This window comes from Netta rufina (assembly GCF_964035555.1).
Source record: "Netta rufina genome assembly, chromosome: 10".
Lineage (NCBI taxonomy): Eukaryota > Metazoa > Chordata > Aves > Anseriformes > Anatidae > Netta > Netta rufina.
In genome coordinates this window covers 13947652-13968572 of record NC_140133.1, presented here as the reverse complement: position 1 = coordinate 13968572, position 20921 = coordinate 13947652, and the positions used below count along the sequence as shown (strand labels likewise).

Below are 20921 nucleotides of genomic sequence, written 5' to 3'. Positions count from 1 at the left end.
TTCTCCTCCTCTTCCACAAAGTCTTTGCTTTTTACTAGGATCTGTGAACACTTCCTAACTGAACTGGGGGGGATGCATAGCGATTGCTTCTGATACTGGATATGCTTTTTAATGGCACAAATTCTTGTGTGCACTACAAAATGATTTTCTTGAATCTCTATCTTCTATGAGACATTCTAACCAACACAACTACTTTCTGAAAGTTCCCTCATGGAAGATGGAGCAAAGTTTACAACAGGTTGCATAAAGTCAGTGGAATAGTACCCTGAGTTCAAACAGCACAGGGATATAATGCCAGCAGTAATATAACAAATCAGAAGGAGTCAGTGACTTCCAGAGTAATTTCCCATCATCAAATCATGGCACAAAACCACCCTGTGTGAACAGAGACAAAGAGAGAAACAGTATGTAAACTGTCCTTATTTAACAAGTCAGTTACGATTATCCAAGCAGCATGTGAGTTGACACTATAAACTATTAAAGCTGAAATGCCAGCAGCAGAGCGGAGCATAAATCCGAGGCGTGACTGTCTCTGCGGAATGCTGTATCGAGTTACGATAAGGAAGTGCTAGACTACAGCTGTCAGCCTGTTTTTCTACACACCAAGATGTTAATGGACTTACATGAATATGAACCGCCGCTGGGAGGAAATGTGAAGATTCAAGTACCAAGTTTTAAGGATTTCTAGTAATTAAAATACAATGCTAGAGGAGAAACAGGACTTTCATGATCAAATATATGATCATACTCTAACAGACGCTGATCTGAACTTGCCTTTCCAGAAGTAAGTAAAATGAGAGCATTCTCTGTGATAAGCACTAACATAATAGTTAAGTATCCACGATTTCCTTCAGGATGTCCCTGCTTAACAGGGGCAAATTCCACTAACCCCCTCCAGACCGCTGCTTGCTAAGGGGCAGTCCGAGCGGGACTACAAACTACCATGTTTTTCCCCCAAAGACAGCTCTGGAACCAAACAGGACAACTCTGTTTCTTTCAGAAAAGCAAAACAGTGAAATGAATGAGGGTTTTACAGATACGATGTATATTATTATTTATTACCTCCCATCCCCCCTGAAAAGGATGGAAATTCAGATCCTGGTTAGAGGCAGACAGGAGAGATCCTGCCGGTGTCAGCTGAAGCACGCCAGATATCCAGAGGAAGACAAAAGGTCAGGGAACACTAGGGAGGAAGAGCCTTCTTTAAAAGGATGAGCGGAGGTATGTGAAAACAAAAAAGGAGAAAAATTGAGACCGTGATCCAGGATTGCCTGTGTACACACACACACTTAACCTTTCTGTAAGGCAATTTTATATTTATTAAGTTGTAAAACAATAACAGCAATTATATTAAACGCTGTTTTCCTCTCTACTAAAGGAAAACAGAAGCACAGATATTTTTTTCATTCCTGGTATTTAAAAATAGCTCTCAGCAGCAGCAAGAAATAATAAAATATAAAACCAAATAGCACCACATCCTGGTCTCCGGTTTAATTGATTTTTTTTTAATTTAGATTTTAATATTACTGACATAAAATGGAAAAACACTGTCTGGAGGCCTCATCTTAAAGGAGCTCCTGAAAACTCTGAGCTTTTTAAAACCCCTCTGATAGGAAGAATGTATTTACTGCTTCTAAAGGAAAAAGTTGAGTCAACAAGCAAGGCAGCTATGTCAGTTAAAAAAAGATGTTTCATGAAATTATTAAAGCTGCTATGCTATTTCGGGTTGGCTGTTTTTTTAAGCAAAGAAGAAAAATTAATATGCTTTGGAATGGACAGACTTTAAATAGCTGATAATTTCAAGAAACCCATAAATCTTAGCTTGGTTCTCTCAGGAAATTTGGGGAAGCCTCTGGTTATAGCCTCTTGGTCAAGAACTGCTACTAAAAGGTTTGTGCGTGTGGTTTGCTTTCTGTTGTTTTGAGGTTTTTGTTTTTTTTAAAGATATTTTAAAAATAACATACCACCATTTCAGTATCCTCATTTCATGAGGGAGTGCACTGTAGTACATGGCGTGATTTTGCCTATGGTGTCAGCAGATATTAATTCAATACCAAAACGGACCGTGTTCCTGTTACACAATGAACCCTGCGTTTGGAATTCAGGAGTTAACACAGCCTAACCGAAGCCCAAGCACAGGAGAATGAATGCCTATCAAGCAGCACTCCGTATTATCTGACATTGCAGCGGCATGACCCACACACCCTTCTCCTATTTCTTGCTGACGTGCTTCAGAGATCCAGCCAAACACTGTACCTTTTTTTTTTTTGGAGTTCATTTTTATGGGTGTGCTCTATATCACAAAGACCAAATGATTACAATAATGCATGCATTTGCTTTACAGACATGAAATTAGACAAATTCCCAGTGCTACGGCCCCATCTCAGCTGAAAGGATGCATTTCACAGTGCTTAAAGATATCACAGTGCTGATAATACAACTGAATTGTCAGGGACTGAAATGAAAGGCGTGGATATTTTTCAAGGATTATAAAGTAAAATCATACACTAGGCGGAAATGGAAGGATGCTGCAAAGAACTAAGAGATATGAAAAGAAACTGACAGATCCTTGAAGTATTGTCACAAGAGACAAGACAGCAGAAAGCAAGGCAAGATGCAGTAAGACAGCCTAAGGTGACCGCTGAGTGAAAAGGGGAAATTTAAGCTTCCTCCTAAAACCCAAGCAAGGAAGAAGCCATTTCAGAATTAGGGAGGCCAAAGGCCACGTTAGTAGTATCAAGAATGTTTTAAAATAATGTTTGATTTGTAATCCTGACGTAAAGTAGATGACAAAAAGTAAAGAGATTGAACATACTCTGGAAGCAACTTCTCCAGGGATCCTTTCACTATGAAAAAGCTAGAAAGGGTTAAAGATGAAGTTGAGACTACAGAGTAACTGAAACATCCCAGCAAGAAGAAATAACTGTACGATTTTTTTTGAAATACGTGCTTCAGGCAAGAAAATATAGCAGCATCTTATCTAGGGAACGAGGAGGCAGTTCCCATGTGGCAGGAAGCACGAGCAACTCACCCCAACTCTCGGTGTGGTGGTAAAAGAAAACTGCCTCTGCCTGTCCCTGCCACCTTTCCAGCCCTGCTTTCAAACTTCACCTCGCCAGTGTCAAGGCTCCCATCACACCAGAAAAGGTAGATACTGAGGGAAAAAATATCTGTAATACCTTAGGATATTTAAGATCTTTGAAAAGCAATGACAAACTTCAGAAGTGCTGTTTAAAGCAACGTTTGGCTGACAAATTCAGTTCTTTTAAAGCAATACTTTACTTTCATGTTTTGACTGATTTTTTTTTTTTCATTTTTAACTCTATCTCTGATTTCCTGGACACTTAGAGAAGACTTAAATTCACATCTTCACATCTTTTAAACATCAAACCCTTCAGACCTTTGACCAGGTCTCTATGCTTTGACATGCTGTGAGGTGCAGAGTCATTGCTATATGTTAAAACTTGACAACACAAACTTCTTTTGGCTCGCCTGTAAAGCTGAGTTTCACTGACCATACTTGGAAACCTTGGGGTAATCTCTAAATGAGTCACAAAAATGTCATTTAGCTACGTCTAACCAGCTACTCCATTTTGATTATTTCTGAGCCGCTTTCACAAATCTTTCCACAGATTACAGAAGCGAACAGCGTACAGGTGAACATGACGTGGATGATGCTAAGACCCAAACCGGCCATGGGGCTTGTTTTTTCCATTTTCAGAAGCCTCATTAAAGTCCCCCTATCACCCCAAACACCCGAGCACAAACTTTAAGGACAGCAGCCAACGACACCAAAGACGCCAGGCCTGGACCCACTCACTGCTGCCCTTTTCCCAGGCCCCAGGGGCAGCCCCACGCCCCTTTTAACCCCGGCTACATTTTCGAAGCGCTCCCATCAGGCGGGCATCGCCCTCAGGATGCAACCAACATCAGGGAATCAGGCGACACCGAGAGGAGGGAAGCTACAGCTCCTGCTCACACAGGAAGCCTTCTCCTTCCTGCCTCAATAAGTATCCTAATATACCTCACATGACATCTGTAAATCCCAATTAAGTACCCGCACACGGTTACACAGCCTTTGTCGGCAAGCAACTCCTCAAATACCATCCTACATTTCAGCTATTACCCACTGCCTCATATCCGTCCCTTAGGCATGGGCATATTTTAAGGCACAGCAAATGTTGTATGCGTTCCTAATACTTTTCTAGGTACGTTTGGCATTTAAGACAACTTGAGTTAGACATAATGCTGTATTTTTATTTGGATGCATAATGAAGAGCTCACTTCCTCTTATATGTAAAGGAAGAGGATGATGATACACAGATCTTCTGATTTAGCAATGAAAAACAAGGGAAAAAAAAAGAATTTTGATTGCTTTTCTGTTTCCACCAGAAACCCAACCTTAATTTTACATTCGCTGCATTGTATTTTTAAAAAGATTCCATCTGCTCTGTCTGTAGCACACATTAATATTCAGGACACATCTGCAGTGTGCAGACCAAGCTTTTAATTGGAATCATGTCACAGCTACCATCACACAACACTGAATGTAAATGTTGGATATCTGCACTTGGCAGCTGCTTGGCAGGCTTATTATACAGTCCTACGGAGACCGATAGTGTCTTTAAATAATGTGGTATCAGGGCATAAAAGGTATCTTGAAAAATCAAATATTTACTATCATGAAACAGTTTACGGTGCCATTCATACCTAATAGAGTTTACTATACACTTTAAACTACCTATAAGAAAATATGTATATTCAGTCATAATTTTCAGAGAGACAACACATTGATACAATTGAACATTCACATCTTTTATTATGAGAGATATTTAAGCAAAACTAACTTGTAAACAGAGGACAAAGTAAACTGAATTTCAGTGCAATCGAAACTGTGTAGTCAAGCTCAAAGCATTTACAGAAGCCAAAACTCTGGCACTACTAAGCATGCAAGAGCACCTAAATTCAATTAACAGCTATGCTCAATGATTTAAGACACTTTCTAACAATGTCAGACAAATTATTCTGGAATGAACAATACCATTACCTTTTCAAAAAAACAGGAAGCTAATAACTTCACTTGCTTCAAAGCCTTGCCAAGCCATGGTAATACAAAATTACATTTTCCCAGCCATCTATGGATTTTCAGCTTGTACTCTTCTGTTAAAGTTTTTAACAAATGGGGCAGTGACCAGCAACCTATAGAGAAAAATGTATATACACACATAAACTAGAGTTATCCTAACACAAGGAACTAGTTGGTATGCTGTCAAGCTGATCTTACACGCACTGCAAGTTATTTAAATCTCAGGTCCTACGTCCCCTTTACCTCCTAACAGCTACACTTGCTCTTCATACAATACATGTGTTCTTTGTGAATTTGTCCTCTTCCACTGTCTTTGCTGTAGTAGCATAACAAGCACTTTTTGACAAATCTAAGAAAACTTAGAGATCATTGCTTGTTAAGATAGAGGTGTGTCACCACAAAAATAATTAAACAAATACAGGCAACAGAAAGTCATCACCATCCAAGTGTTCTGACTCTAATGCCCTTCTCTGATAGCCTAATTGGCTTAACAAATACTGCTTAACGTCAGCGCAGCTCCAACACAAATAAGCAAACTACAGTGACCAAAAGGGGAAAACAACTGTGTGTGCTCAGAGCATACATACATGGTCAGCCTCAAGCCTGTACTCGCACTCTGCCATGTCTTGCACATCCACCACCATTTCAGAGCACGTTTTGGTAGAAGTGCAGCAAGTCGAGAGACAGAGCAAGGTTTCGGTCCCAAACCTGAGCACACAGCCAGCCGACAGATGACCACTGATTATATCAGCAATTCCAATCTGTTTCAGTGCAAAGAAAAAAAAAAAAAAAGGTTAGCCTGAGCTTTCCTTCAGTGGCACAGCTGGTCTGCTCGTGTTTGCACTTGAACAGAAAGGAAGACTTAACGTGGGCAGTTATGGCCAAGATGCAGTATAAGCAGCTTTTCCTTCTGCATCTTAGCTATTTACAGTCTCAGATAAAACAGATTGGAGTCACTCTCAAAGTCAGGTACTGCATCTCATGTGACAGACAGTCAGAAGCAACTGTAAAAAAAACTAGTTCTACAAAAGAGCAACTCAGAAGGAAAATATGGAAGAAGAGAATTGAAGCTCAGCAGAAACAACCAGCAGCACTGATAGGGCGTAGTGTTTTATATGCCTCGCATGGACGTTACACAGCTCTGCTTGTCAGGTCAGCCAGAGCTCAGGACTGTGTAATTATAGCTAGCTAGGTAGTGGGATTTAAGAACAGCATCCTACAGCTAAAAAAGGAGGCACATAAAAGCCCATGGTTCTTTGGTTGGGTCACTTCTAATTTCATTACCAATTGCTACTGCCATTACTGATTGGGATGATAAATATAGCATGTTTTTACATAAGATAAAGCTGGAATGAATTGTGCTGTCATTTGATTTGATCTGTACAAAAGAGCAAGAGGAATTTCAATTAGAAACACCAGCATCAAGCGTCACTTCAAGCTGATTCAGAGCTTAATCTCACACATCCACATTTAAATCAGGGCACAAGAACGTTTGTGTATGCTAGGCAAAATATGCTGGGTTAATGGCATCCGGGGCTGCATTAGTGAAGTGCTGCCAGCAGGTTGAGGGAAGTGAGCCTTCCCCTCTGCTCAGCCCTGGTAAGGCAGCACCTGGAGGAGTCCTGTGTCCAGTTCTTTGCTCCACAGCACAAGAGAGGCAAGGACATGTTGGAGACAGCCCAAAGAAAGGCCACAAAGATGATGAAGGGACTGGAGCACTTCTCCTATCAGAAACAGTTGACAGAAGGCTCTGTTCAGCCTGGAGAGGACGAGGCTCAGGGCAGATCTTACCAATGTAGGGAAATACCTGAAGGGAGGATGCAAAGATGATGAGCTAGGCTCTTTTCAGTGACGCCCAGTGACAAGAGGCAATGGGCACAAACCGGAACAAGGAAGGATCTGTTGGAACATCAGGAAACTCTTCCTTAATGTTACAGTGACCAAAAACTGCAACAGGTTGCCCAGAGAGACAGCGGAGTCTCTGTCCTCTGAGACAGAGAAAGGCTGCCTGGACGTGGTCTTGCCAAGCAGCTCCAGGTGGCCCTACTTGAGCAGGGGGGTGTTCAACCAGATGACCTCCAGGTCTCTTCCAACTTCAACTATTCTGTGATTTGGTAGACACCAACAGCTCATTAGAACTAGTACTTTGTTTCTTATTCTACTGAAGCCAAAAAATGTTAATGAGCATCCCCATTCTGGACAAACCTCAACATATTTATCAGCCCTCCTAGCCAGTGCCAGAAAAGGCACCTATTGATTACCCACAACTGCCTCTGCGTCCTTCCCCACGTCACCATTCTCCAGGATTTAGCACTCTATCCTGTAAGCATAATCGCCACTGAAGAGATTCACCCTTGCCTGAACAGCATGTGAATGACCTTTCTGAAATTGGCCTTTCTCAAAAGTCAACATTTTAAAGAGCTGGCTCCATTTTTCTCATAGTCTGATTTTAACAGGTATCAAAATCAGTGCTTAATAAAAGACCAAAGACTTGTTACTGTATTTGTGAAATAAAAAATGTATTCAAATAACTAGCATCCCCATATGGTCAATTTTTTTTTTTTTTGAGCAAATCCTATCAGTACCTTATAGCATTTCATACCAAAGCCATAAACAACTGAACAAGGTTTTCTAAAAAAATAAAAAATAAAAAAATCTAGATATACTTGCAACTGATGTTATTGGTTTCCAACTTGGAAAAAAAAAAAAAAAAAACTCCTATATAAAGTTTTATCTATGGTAGTGACAGAAAAGGTGCCACTAGGCATTGGATTTACAGGATTTTATCCTGCAGTGGTACCTTCAGAATAACAGTGCTGGGCACAGGGATTTCTGCCTTGCTTCTCCCTTCTCCCAGGTGAAGCACCTGATGACACCAAGCGAGAGTGGCAGCCTTTTCCCACCGCCACAGCAGGGAGCACAGCCTCAGGGAGGATGATAACCAGAGGAGTGCTGGGTGGCACAGAGGGATGAGATAGTCTGGTGTACCTCCTGTGCTATCACAGACTCTGCAGAAGCATTACTAAAATCACCGGCAGTTTTGTGCTTCTGTACCACATACTGCTGTATTAGCAGCACAATTATCCATCAATGATCCACAAGTGGATCTTGTTCCACTCAAATATAATTGGGTATGAGTTTCTTTTTAGCAAACAATGTATAAATAAATTTGAGTGGGTTCTAAATATGCATGATTTAGTTTTTATTTATTTTTTTAAGGTTAAAACTTCTTATCTGGGCAACGTTCTAGCTGTCACTAACAACAAAATGATAAGCAAAAGTAACTCCTGTAGCACATCTCAGCATAACGCATTTTATAGCTTTTTCCCTTTCAGATTTATGAATGCAATAATATTAAGTCAAACATTAACAAAGCTTACTTAAACAGAGCATAGCTGTAAAAAGAGTAATCTCCACGTAAGAATGCCTTTTGATAGACGATCTCAAATGAAAACAAAATAAAAAAAGCCAACAACAAAATACACTTCCAGTAATTGCACCCTGTGTATTTTTACCGGAAGATTTTGTGGAAAAGAGGAAGGATGAAGGCAGACAGCTTTGTCCTATTTCCTAAAAGGTAATAGAGAAATAAAAGTAGAATAAAAATAGTAAAAATCATTGTGTTCTCCCCATCTCAGGGAAAAATCCACTTTTATGCCCAAGAACACTTCTAGTCCCTGCAGAGGGGCACAATTTATCATTCATCCCATCATAAATATGCCAGGAGAAATAAAAAAAGGTCCCTAGCCAAAGTGAGCTGCAGCAGGTGGCAAGTACTACATGGTTCAGCTTCCAGATGAACTCATTTTTAGTAGCAGAACTTGTGGTATAAAGCTCCTCACAGTCACTGTTACATTCTACTTCAAAACAAACAGCGTGCACTGCAAATCTTTTAGCTATGAGCACTTAATAATGTCTACATGTAAAAGCTATAAATAAAACAAGATGCATGACACAACACTTAATAATCAAATAACTTCAGCAGTGAGAAATTAAAATGACTCTGCAGGGATATGACAGATGCTTATACAGAGCACAAGAAAAATTGAAGCCCGTACAAATATGTCTGCTTAGGATAAAGTTATACAACCTCAAGGGTTAGAATTAAAAACATTATAAAAATTACACCCAGCGATGTTTAATTTCTATACGTCTGATAAACTGAAGTATTTAAAGTAGCATTACCACTCCCAGTAGTAGTAAGTAGTCGTATTTTAAAATAAGAACCCTTGCAGAAGCTTCCCCAAAGGTGCTAAAGGCAGAGCAGTGAATGTTAATCTATGTTAGTGAGCCATCTTTCATAACTTATCACTGAGAAAGCTTTCAGTCTTACAAATGCTTATGAATTTTAATCAGATACATTGATAACATTAAGTGATAAAGAACTGTTACTTACAAAAACAAAAAACAAAAAAAGGAAACTCCATCACCTTCAAATTCTCATCCAAGGGCATTGCATGAGCCATCCTTCACACAGACATGCTCTGCATGTCCATGACAACCCAAGATTGACCGGATCCCCACACTACAGCACGTCCTTGCAGAAGGAACTTGTCCTCAATGAGCAGGATTAGCACAAGCGTTGCCACAGAAATGGCAGTGTTTAGTGGGGCCTCAGAAGGAAGAAAAAACAACAAAAACTACCAAAAAAAAGCCACGATCACCAAATATTTGTGTTTTTCTTTTCCTCAAGATCTCTCCTACAGAACAGTTTTCTGAGAAGGAAGCAGCAAACAATATGCTATCCCAGGGGAGGAAGAACCAAAATGGAAATGAAGGGCCATGGTGACATCCTGCTTTATAGCAGTCTGTTAATAGACAAGCACCATGAACGACGATCTCGGCACTGCAACCCATCCAAAAATCCAGATGAAAAGCCTACCGAGTAGCTTTCCAACCTTTATGCAAAAGCTACACAGCTCATCTCCCCACACAAACCCCATGTATGTGTTTAGAACACCCTGCAAGAAGAGCAGCAGTACATTGAGCTTTGCAGTCCTTCACAGCACACCTCTCAGATTCAGCGAAGAGCAGAAAGTTACCGATGGAAGAACATCTTTTTACCAAAACCACTGCTCCACCTCCAGCTTGAAATCCTAATCCTTCTTTACACAACAGTTCAGAAAGAAATTTGGTGACAATTGCTCAATTTTGCTGGTAAGGCCCCTCCCTGATCATGCATCGTCTTGGGCTGACCCTCACCACCATCCAAAAAGGAGTGCTGGGCTCCAGTTCTTGTGAGATGTCCTCAGAGCAAAACCTGCTATCGTGCCAGCTGGAAACCGAGTTCCTGGAGGCTCTGCACCATTCTCAAGGAGAAGCACCGTTGTTCTTCAAGCCACCCTCAGAAAGTCAGCAGGAAATAAAGGGAAGGAACAGTAGCTTGAAATTTTTTTTAGCAAATTCTAACAAAAATAAAAATGATTTGTTTTCTTCTTTATCATAAAAGCAGTGCTAAAGAAGGGATATCTGCAGTCCCTCCCACATGCTGTCAAGGAAGGCTGTTTGTAGAGCTGTCTTCCCTCCTGAAGGGAACTTTTAAGTCTATCCTAGAGCCGAATGACCACTACTCATCTTCTGCAACATCTACATAGAAAAGAAAGGTCCCTGGTATGGAAAGGGCTAAGAGCAAAACTGCTACTAACATAATGCCGGGCTTTATTATATAGTAATTGATGTATATTTATGAAATGGACCAAATCCTAGCAGTATGAGAACTGTAAGACAGGCAGTCCTCTACATCTCCTCTGCCTTCCAAGTATCCTATCTGTTAAAGCAAACAGATCACCAACATTTTTACCTCCTCTAAAACAAAACACAAATGACCACAAAGCAGCTGATTATTTGTGCAATAGATTTCTGGAGTTTTCTCCTAAAAGCCCCTTTTCCAGGTCTGTACCTTAAAAAGAAAAGGCTTTTTTTTTCATTCAAAAAATCACCTAAGCACACACCCTTTACTAGAACTAACATCTTGGTGTAAGAGTCTTTTATGCATTGGTCTTTGTCCATGCTCAGGTTTCTGGAATTCCCCTCTACTTCCTTTTCTAACTTGCCCTGTCTGTTTCATATTGCAGTGATACATAAATACACTACAGATCTGCCCTGCACTAGAGTGTGCTAGGTGCAGAGTGCAGAAGAGGACGCATCACGTATAGTGGAACTGATGGTACCTGAGAAAAGAAATCAAGCCTAAACCTGTGTGAACCCAGATGCAAGACTAATATCCCACTAAATGAGGAACTAGTAAGGCTGTTGGAGTTGTATTTGCCATTGCCTCCTTTTTTCCGCAAAATAAAAAAATTATTATGATCATTCATGAATTGGAAAGCGTTACTAAAGCCAGTGAGAAACATTCATAGCTCATCTTGGCTACGCTTCCAGCCTTTATTTGAATAATGAGCAACTGCTCTTTGTTAAACATTAATGCTTTTTAATGACTGACTGGTGAATAACTTGAAGTGAGCTTGTTCTGTCGCCTCCTCCTCTTCCCCGCGATCGCCATTGCTCTATTTTAGGTAAGAGGGTACAACTAAAGTTCACTGCCAGCAAAAGGGGAAGATGGGACTGCAACACTGACAGAACTTTCATCACTCTAATATTTGCTTATTAAATGAAAATAATAGCACAAAGACATGCTAATATGAACTGCAATATCTAGTATTGCAATACGAAAAGCTCCTTTAGCTTAACTTTAGAAATAGCTAGAGGAATCGAACTTTAGGAGTTTCATATCATTTGTCTTACAGTAATTTTCAACAAGGAAACACGAGCTTGTCAGAATACAGCAGTTATTTACAAAGGCTAGTCATCCACTTCCTTTCTATTTATTTATGCCCTTTTTAGAGGGTAGTACACAGAGAAGGCAGTTTCTATTTGCTCAAAGTTAACAGCAGGATACTAAAAGAGCAGAAACTAGGTCTAGAATTTAATTCGTCTATACAGCTATAGCTGGTCTCAAAAGCTCTTTCACGAAATTTCAAGTTTCACAGTTAAGTGAAGAGCTACCAGCATGCAACAGGTCACAAAAATTAAGTAGTTTAGAGTGGAAAAAAAGAAAAAGTATCGCTTGCCCTCATCCCTCACATTTTAGGATGTACAGATTACTCAAGAAAAGCAGTTTGATTATGTCAAGTCACTGAGAGCAAATTTGAAGCAGCAGCTATCTTTCTCAATGGACTGTAACAGACTTCCTAAAAGATGTTACAGAAATAACAGCAGTGATGATGGCCGAATGCTACAAGAAACTCTACAACTATGCAATGGCAAGATTGCAAGGAACTTATCTTTTATAACTAACGTCCAAGTTCCTCCTTCCAAATGTAAATTAATAGACATGCAGCAGTATCCAGTCATGCCTGCACATTTCAGGCAGCTCATCTATAACGCTCCGTTCCTCAGCCAGCCAGCAACTTGAATCCTCTCACTTCACACTTCCAGTTCTCTTGCTATCTTCGGTAAGAAAAACAGGTTACATCTACATTTTAGGTCAATTTCAGTTTGTACCGGAGACTGTACTGGTGAAACCTCCTTTTAGGCTTCTCTGAGATACAAATGGTGACTTTTAACACAGTGATGTAGCTCGATGGGCAAGTCTTAGTCTAATTCTGCAACAGAATAAGTACAATTTTGAGAACAAACAATGGAAAGCAAGTCTTCTGTGATAAGCAAGTACAAAAGCAAAAAAGAAAAAAAGAAAACCAGAAGAAAAGTTTTATATATTTTGTCCAAGTAAGTTAAGAAAAGTGAAATCGGTGTTCCTCACTACTTAGTTTTATCTTCAAAGCTCCCCTGAGCAAACAAGACCACTGTAGGCAGAGAAGTTCCATTAGCACTACCGGTGGTTACTCTGAGTAATCCTTCAGATTTCAGTCGGTGAGAGCTGGCTCTGCAAAAGCAAAGACATGTGCAAGGACAGCAGCTGCACAATGGTCGTCTTTCACTTGGTATTTTTTATGTTACCATGGTGCCAAGACCCAACAAAAATTGGAATATTAAATGAGGAAATATATTCCCCTTAAAATATTATCAATAGGAATGCATCACTGATATTTCACTTTATAACTGATTTAATGTTCTTCATGGAGTCCAAAGAATAAATAAAACTCTAAGCTTTCTTCTACACCTTCAGAACGCAAAACTTACACATACATGCTTTTTAAACAGATTATAAAGAAGATGTGTATTTATTTCTTTGTATACTAAACTCAAAGGCTTAACTGTTAGATCATAATCTAAAGCTTCTTACTCCATCTTCCTAAAAATCTAGGGACTAGTTGATTGTAACTGAAACAAATTAGTTATAATCACTATTAAGCCCTATCAGCCAGTCAAATTTCAAAGGAAAAAAAAAAAGTAGCAGTAATAATTATCAAATTATGAAAGTATCCACTATGCTGCCTAGATTTTTAAATAGAGTAGCTATTCTTTAGGATGAATTTGCATCATACTATTCAATAACACTGTAAAAAGGTGTTCTGCAGAGAGAGGCTCTTCTAATGTCACAGACAAAGAACAGAGTGAGAACAGCACTACTGTGCTTTATTCCCAATAAATTAACAATTATGGAGGAAGTAGGTGAAAGTATTGCTCACAAGTTCAAAGTATTTTAATTTTAAAGGTGACTGTATCTCACAGGGACACCTGCAATAAGCCATGAATCTGAATTACATCTGAGAAGTTGAACAGTACTCTTCACAAGAACCACTATTCTACTTATTCCATCCTCTAAACCATCCGATTTTTGTAATTCAATAAAATTTCCTTGAATTATTTCAGGAAAACATCAAAGACTTATGCCTGACCTGTAAATCAATGTAGGCACTACATAAATTCTTTGTGGTTGAACTAACACGATAGTTCCTCAGGAATTCCACAGGACACATCATCCAAGACCAGAGTAAGAAATCATCAGCAAATGATGCTCACGAGTAAGAACAGTAGTAAGTAATCCGAAACTGGTTTAAATTAACATTAAGCACTTCTGTTGGCAATTAAGAAGACAACAATTTCAAAGATGGACTGAGCTCTCATTCAGTATCACTTTCAAGATCTAACAATGTAAAAGAGCATGCTTCCGTACTTCCTTCTGGGCCCTTCTGCTCAGACATCCTATTGATGTTTTAAAGATGATATTTAGCAAATCCTTGAATTTGCATTGAGAAGCGCAGTGCAGAACTAAACAGCATCTTTTTACCTGTTCCCTCAGATTCACAAGCACCATTTTCCCTCATAACAATAGAGGATCCTCTTCACACAGAAGAGGATTACTTCACAAGCAGTGTATAAGAAGCGTTTTCTTTTGCTCAGGGAGCAGCTGAAAAGCACATGACATTTTCTCCAATACCAAGGTGAAACCCCAGGGAAGCAAAAATATGGAATTTGCACTAAATAACTGTCATTAGTTAAAATGTCTGAGCTGCTCCAGCTCGTACATATCTCAATAATGTTTTAGTTCCACTGTTGGTTACGCTTAACATCCCCAAGAAGAAACACAGTGTTCTTCTTTTATTTTAATTACCACCCCAACCGAGGAGACCAAATGGAAAGTTAACAGAGCAGCACCCTGCACCTTTGTGCTGCTGCCTTAACTGCCCGGGAAGGAAAGCTGCCTCGCTGCCCTCAGGTTTGTCACTCACAAATGGAAAGCCACTTCTGTGGCTTTATTTCAGGGCCTTAAGGCATCCATTCAGAGCTTCCCTGTTACAAGGGGAAGTGTTGCGGTCAAGGACACTTTGTGCGAATACGTACCCATCCTTGGTTACATTCTCAGCCTGGTTTTTGAAGCTGTCACTTTGAATCTGTTCCCAACTCTATTGACTTGTCAATTTTGCAGTTACACGAATCAAACACAAAGGCTCTGAGGAAAGCTTCGTATGCGTCAACTCTGCCACAGCCCAACAGCCAAAGACTTCTGAAGGTTTTTTTCCCTCCACTATCATCATCACCTTTCCACACGTTCCTTACACCCTACTCTGCGGAACAGCCACATCCAGATGTCCTCTTGCTCGCATACACAAAAAGGACACAGAACAGAGATGAAACTCCAGGAGGTTCAGAGAATAAACATAAACCTGGAAGTAATTTCTTAAGTGCCACAAAAGAATGTCAGCCTTTTTCGTGGTCTAGTAAGTGTCGCTGACGCCACTGATGTTGTGCCACTATGGCAGAAGGGGGACCACTATGGCTACATGAAGATATTTGTCACGCTGCTTACTCCAACAGCCCAGAGCTTACAGTAATTTCAAGTTATTTTTCCCTTTTATTACCATTTGCACTCAAATCATGAAAAAACACAACTTATCCAAAACGTTCCCTGACTCTTAGCATGCAGATGCAGTCTAGTGAGACACTCAAATTTAATATTATGCTGGAAGTAGAAACATGAAGACAATCACGTTACTTGTGCAGACATCCTTCATCCAGCCAACATATATAACTAGGTTACTTATTTAAATTAGCTTTAAATTTTCTTAATGTAGTATTTTACAAAAACACCAGTTTCATCGTTATATTTAGAAATGCCCATGCAAGCATTTCTAAAACATCCATGTGACCTGTCTTTGCAACTTGAAGCTAACAATGTTGGCCCAGGAAAATAAAATGAAATTAATTGAATCTTTCCTAAGTTGTCCAAGACGAAAAAAATGCATGGTATTAGAGCCTGTCCAGTGGGATTATCTGCGACTTTTTCAGTTTGTGTGTTTTATCTATCTTTAGAAATGATCCTTTAAATACTGAGCAGTCTGTAAGTACACAGGATCTGGTCTCCCATAACAATACAGAAGTATTTTCCTGTAAAGTTCACAGAGGACAGAGATATCAGAACCTCCAACTTCATCGGTTTCTAGTTAACGTCTTCCATGACACCATTATGACAGAAGTCTGAAAAAACACACAGCCTTGGTAGATCATCCCACACTCTGTTAAACAATGTGGAAATTGTTTCCTTGACCCTACAGAGAGGCTCTTGCCTGCCGTTAACTAGAACACGGGACTATTCCTTCCCCGGTTCGTTGGAACCAGAAGCAGGGAACGGCACGTTTTTGCAGATAAGGAGCACGCCAGCACCCACTGACAGTGCCGCCCGCCTCCAGGGCTCTGACCAGCACAAGCAACACTGCGTGGTTCTGTTAGTTCTCCCTCTGAGACAGAGAGATGACGAGCAGAAACTTGAAGCAAAGGAACCACTTTTCAGCTTTGGAAGCGAAGAACTATTTGAGAAGCTGTTTAGCACCATAAAGTTTATAAATTTCCATCTGAAAACATTTAACTCCAGAGGACTGCTTCAGCTGCAGCTGCCAACATTCACCAGGAAAGCATTACACTTACTTCCCAGGAGAAGACCTTTCAGAGCCTACAAGAAGAGAAGCTGATCGCGAAATAAAGTTGCCTTCGAGGACATTAAAAATAAATAAATAAATAACACACAGAAACCTTTGTTCGCGTTATAGGTCAAGGGCATAAGACCTCCACTTGAAGTTTAGGGAAAGCATACCTTTTCCTCCCTTCCTCTCTAAATTACCTTCTGACAAGGAGAGACTGTTTGGGGGGTGTTCAGGAACCGCGCTCCCACAGCCTGGGGGTGCCTCGAGGCACCACTCACCAACATTTCGGGTAACTTCTCGCACCCAGGCTCAGACGGAGCCCGAATTGCGCTCAGGGTGCGAGGCACAGCGCGGGGAGGGAGCGAAAATGGAAGAAGCACAGGAGGTGAGGCCAGGCCAGCGGGGAGGCACCTCTACCTGAGGGAGCTGCAGCCGGGAGGAGCGGGCGGCTGGGAGGGGGGGAATTTGGGCAAGGTGTGAGGTTATTCCAGCGCCCTGAGGCACAACCAGGAGCCTCGCTCCGTCCCCAGCCACCGAGGGCACGCTCACCGCGGCGACCGGGCGGCAGCGACACCCGACAGTCGCGACAGAGCTCGCCCATCGCCTCACCGCACCGCCACGGGGGTTCGGTCACCGGGAAGGGCCCCGCCGGTTACCGGGGACGGGGAGGGAGAAGGACGGGGACACCTCCCCGGGGGGGGGGGGGGGGCCTACGCTCGAAGTCGTCGTCGTCCTCGTCGTCGTCGTCGCGGTCGGGCTCCTCCTCGCCGTTGGACTCGGTCTGCATGGGCTCCCCGTCGAAGCTGACCACCCTGCGGCCGCCGCCGGCCGCCTCCCTCTCGCGGGCATCCCGCAGGCGGGTGAAGTACTCGGCGGCGAAGCCCACCAGGTCGGCCGGCCGGTGCCGCAGCACCTCCACGGTGTAACCCTGCAGCAGCTCGGTCAGGCCCGGCGGGATCTCGATGCTCATGGTGCCGGCGGCGGCGGCGGCGGCGGGGGGAGGAGGAGGAGGAGGAGGAGAAGAAGAAGGAGGTGGAGGAAGAGGAGAACGAGCAGGCCGCCGCCCCGCAGCCGGTTGTGACGGTGGCGGGCTCGGGGCCTCCCTCGGCGGGCGCCGCCTGCCTCCCGCCGCTCCGGTCACACACACACGGGGGGGGCCGGGCCGCGGCGGCAGCTCCCCGGGCTGCGCAGGCGCTGCGGCGGGCGCCGAGCCAGCATGGAGGCGGGCGGCCGCGCGCAGGCGCCGGGGCGCTGAGGGGAGCGGCTCCCCCTCAGCCGGTCCCCGCCTCAGGTTTGAGGGAGGGGAACCGGGAGGGAGCCGGGGTGTTTGGCCCCGCAGCCCCTCAGGAGATCCCCGTACGCCGGGTTTGGGTGTCCCCGGGGGTGTAGGTGGCTGCCTGGGTGTGTAGGGGAGGAAGCGGGCTGTGCCCCGTCCTCCGCCCCGCGGCGAGGGCTGGAGGGGATGCGAAACGCCTGCGTGTGGTGCTTGTGAATCTGGCTTTGAAATTAATTTCGGGGCTGTGATGTGCTGTGATGTGGTAGGGAGTAATTATAAACTGTGGAAGGCGGCGGATGCGCTCGCTCCTCGTCAGCCAGGATCCTGGACACGCACAAGTGTGTGGCAGAAAGGCGGTTTTTCACAGCTTTCCTCAGGTTAGTGACCCCCTGCACTAATTTCATCTTTCTGCCAAGCCACAGTGCCCCCTGAGCACCACAAAGGAGCAGGAGAAGGAGGCTTTGCCCCTTGGTTGGGGTTACACTGAGGCCCTCTGACCCCCTGGTTCCTGGTCAAAATTCAGTCAATGAACACTCTTAAAGCTGCTGAGCACAGGAGAATACGTGAGCGTGTCTTCGGACCTTTGGGTAAAAGCCATAATGCCATCATCTGTGAAATGGTGGCAAGAACGTTTGCTTAACACCAAGCACCTCAGAGCGTGAAGGGTTTTGGAAAAGTGAAACACCTCGTTAATCGCTTACACGTGGGAGCTTTGGAGACGCCTTGTATGTTCCTAAATGCGTTACTCAGGTTTTTCATGTATTCTTCATACAAAACCTCCGTGCTTCGTGCTGTTTGCATGTTCAGGGAAGGTCTGGCGGATGCCCAAGGGCAGCCGACTCGCTCCGTGGCACGGGGCCCTCAAGGTTTGACGTTGCTGGAAAGCTGCTCTTGGGAGAAGGTAGGCTGTGCAAACGTGAGGGGCGCAGGGACACTGGCTGGGTGACGCCACTGCCTGTTGTCAATGTAAATGTTTTTGTTTAATTCTTCCTTTGTTTCAACAATAAAAGGGCAGAAATCAACTTGTACTCAAAATATGGATTTCGCTTCGAAGCCCAGAATTGGCTGAGGCGATTCATTGTGTTGTGGTTTTGTTTGCTCCCGTGCCAAAAGGTCCCCTTGCTTATCCAGATGGTTTTCCCACACTCCCATGCAATGATAGTCTGCTCATCACTGTTGCTTGAAGGGCATGACTGAGAACACCCTATTTGGTGCTTTTCCTGGCTTTTTTTTTTTTCGGTGAGGAAGGACATTTAGGGAATCTTGTGGCTCTTACAACAGCACCCAGCCTCTCTATTAGGTGTTTTGTGTAATATGGCTCCCATATTTTATGCCGGTAAGATTACTTCTTGTATGTGATCAAATTAATAAAAAACAAGCACAGGAGGTAGATCTTCCACATCTCATCAGTTTATCTGGAGGTTTAGTATGAAGCTTAATTTATTTTTGTTTTTTTTTTACAGCAGCCACAGTTGCTATGTCCCTTTTCTAGAAAAACAATGAATTCTGCCTCTTAATTTATCACTCCTGCCATATCATCTTTCTTATGCTCTCAAACAATACAGCAGCACGTTTCAACTGCTCAATGCAAATACTTTAACTACTGATAGAACTGATACGAGGAAATGGTTTTGATCAAAAAGAAAACCATATTTGGTTAGTCTCACACAAAATGAAGCAAGATTTCTGATGAGATCCTTCCTTTGCCAGTTAGGTGCTGCAGATACTACTGGTGGTGAAGAGTTAAAAATGAAATTTTAAAAGTGTGCTGTAAGAAATAAAAAAAGCATTGGCAAGTAGGGGCAGAGGAAGAAAGAATGTCTAATTCCAAGGGAATACAATTATTTTTCTTTCCCAGTCTTGCACAACAGCCAGCCAGCCACCTGACAATTGCCTGCTTTTGGCATTAGTCAGCTCTTGTATTAGCTTTTAACGTTTGTTGATAATTTTCTCTCATTTGTGCCTGTGTATATAAATCTGGTTATTTATATGAAAAAATGTGTTACCAGTAAATATTGTTAAGTCTCTGAAGAGCTACATTGTGTTAGCCTTCTGATATTTATATGTCCACATATAACTAATCAGTTTCAGAGGAATGCAAACAGTAGAGGTCTGTTCAGCCTCTTTCTGAAGGTCACTGGACAAAATAAAAAGCATCCAAGGTCACATGAAGCAGTTTCAAACTGTTTTACACCATCTATTATCCCAGTTCTTTTTATATATATATATATATATATATATATATATATATATATATATATATATTTTTTTTTTTTTTTTTTATGAGGGTCTGAACTGATGGCACCTGTAGGCAAGAGACTTGTTTGCAGTGGAGTTAGTTGTAATGCTGCCTGCTGTGCATGCATATAGCTCATATTAAGCTTTCTTTCACCCTAAATTTGTATTACTTTGTTAATCACTGCTATAATAAGCATCCACATTAGAAGAATACTAGAAAAGAAATTAGGAAATGTATTTGCAGTCTTAGTATGATCCCCTTTATTATAGCTTCTTTAATTCCTCTAGCATGACCAATACAATTTCTTTCCACTGGTTTGGAGTGTATTCAGCACCCGGTATGGAATTATATGGACTTCTATAATTGGTGAAGCTGGTCCCCACAGTATTCCTATCTATATATCTATATGTTTAGAATCATATTTTGTCCTAATACGTTCTTAGTATCTGAGAACTGTCCAAGTTGGGATATTCTATGATTCTATTCCTATATTTATCATGTCTCAAGGCTCCCAAATGCTGAGGTCTCTTCCCTTCACTCTGCATTTCCTACTGAGTCTTAAGTGACTTTGACGCTCACTTAGTGAGACTATGATGGAGCCTCAGTGCTTGTCCTAGCAGCAGGAGCAGTGAAGTTGCCTGTAAAAAAAAAAAAAAAAAAAAAAAAAAAAAAAAGGCTCTGTAATCTTGCACTGGGGAAAAATGATCAAATTAACCCTCCAGACTGGCTCTTAAAAACTAAAATAAATCCCTTTTATGACAAGTAATAATTTACTTCTCATAAACCTTTCAGCACCAGCCAGAACTCAGACGCTATAGAAGCATATGCACATCTTGGTTTAATTACATATGCCTTCAAATTCACTACAAGGAATTCAGCACCAGGATAATGCAAGAGCACGCTAACTGCTCTGGTGGTTGATAGTAGAAAACACAAGCTCTTGTTTAAGGGAAGTGGGATTTATTACCGTGAGTAGAGCTTTTGCGTGTTGCAGGA

The 20921-nt window shown here is 42.0% G+C and overlaps 1 protein-coding gene across 1 annotated transcript in view; it reads right to left on the bottom strand.

Moving 5' to 3' along the window:
- Positions 1 to 17592, bottom strand: part of PRKAR2A (protein kinase cAMP-dependent type II regulatory subunit alpha) — a 54617-nt gene extending 37025 nt beyond the window's left edge. Inside the window, exon 1 of the mRNA XM_084292737.1 lies at positions 17125 to 17592. Coding sequence (XP_084148863.1) covers positions 17125 to 17380 — 256 coding nt within the window. The 5' untranslated portion in view covers positions 17381 to 17592. The remainder of the gene's footprint in view (positions 1 to 17124) is intronic.
- Positions 17593 to 20921: the final 3329 nt, after the last annotated feature.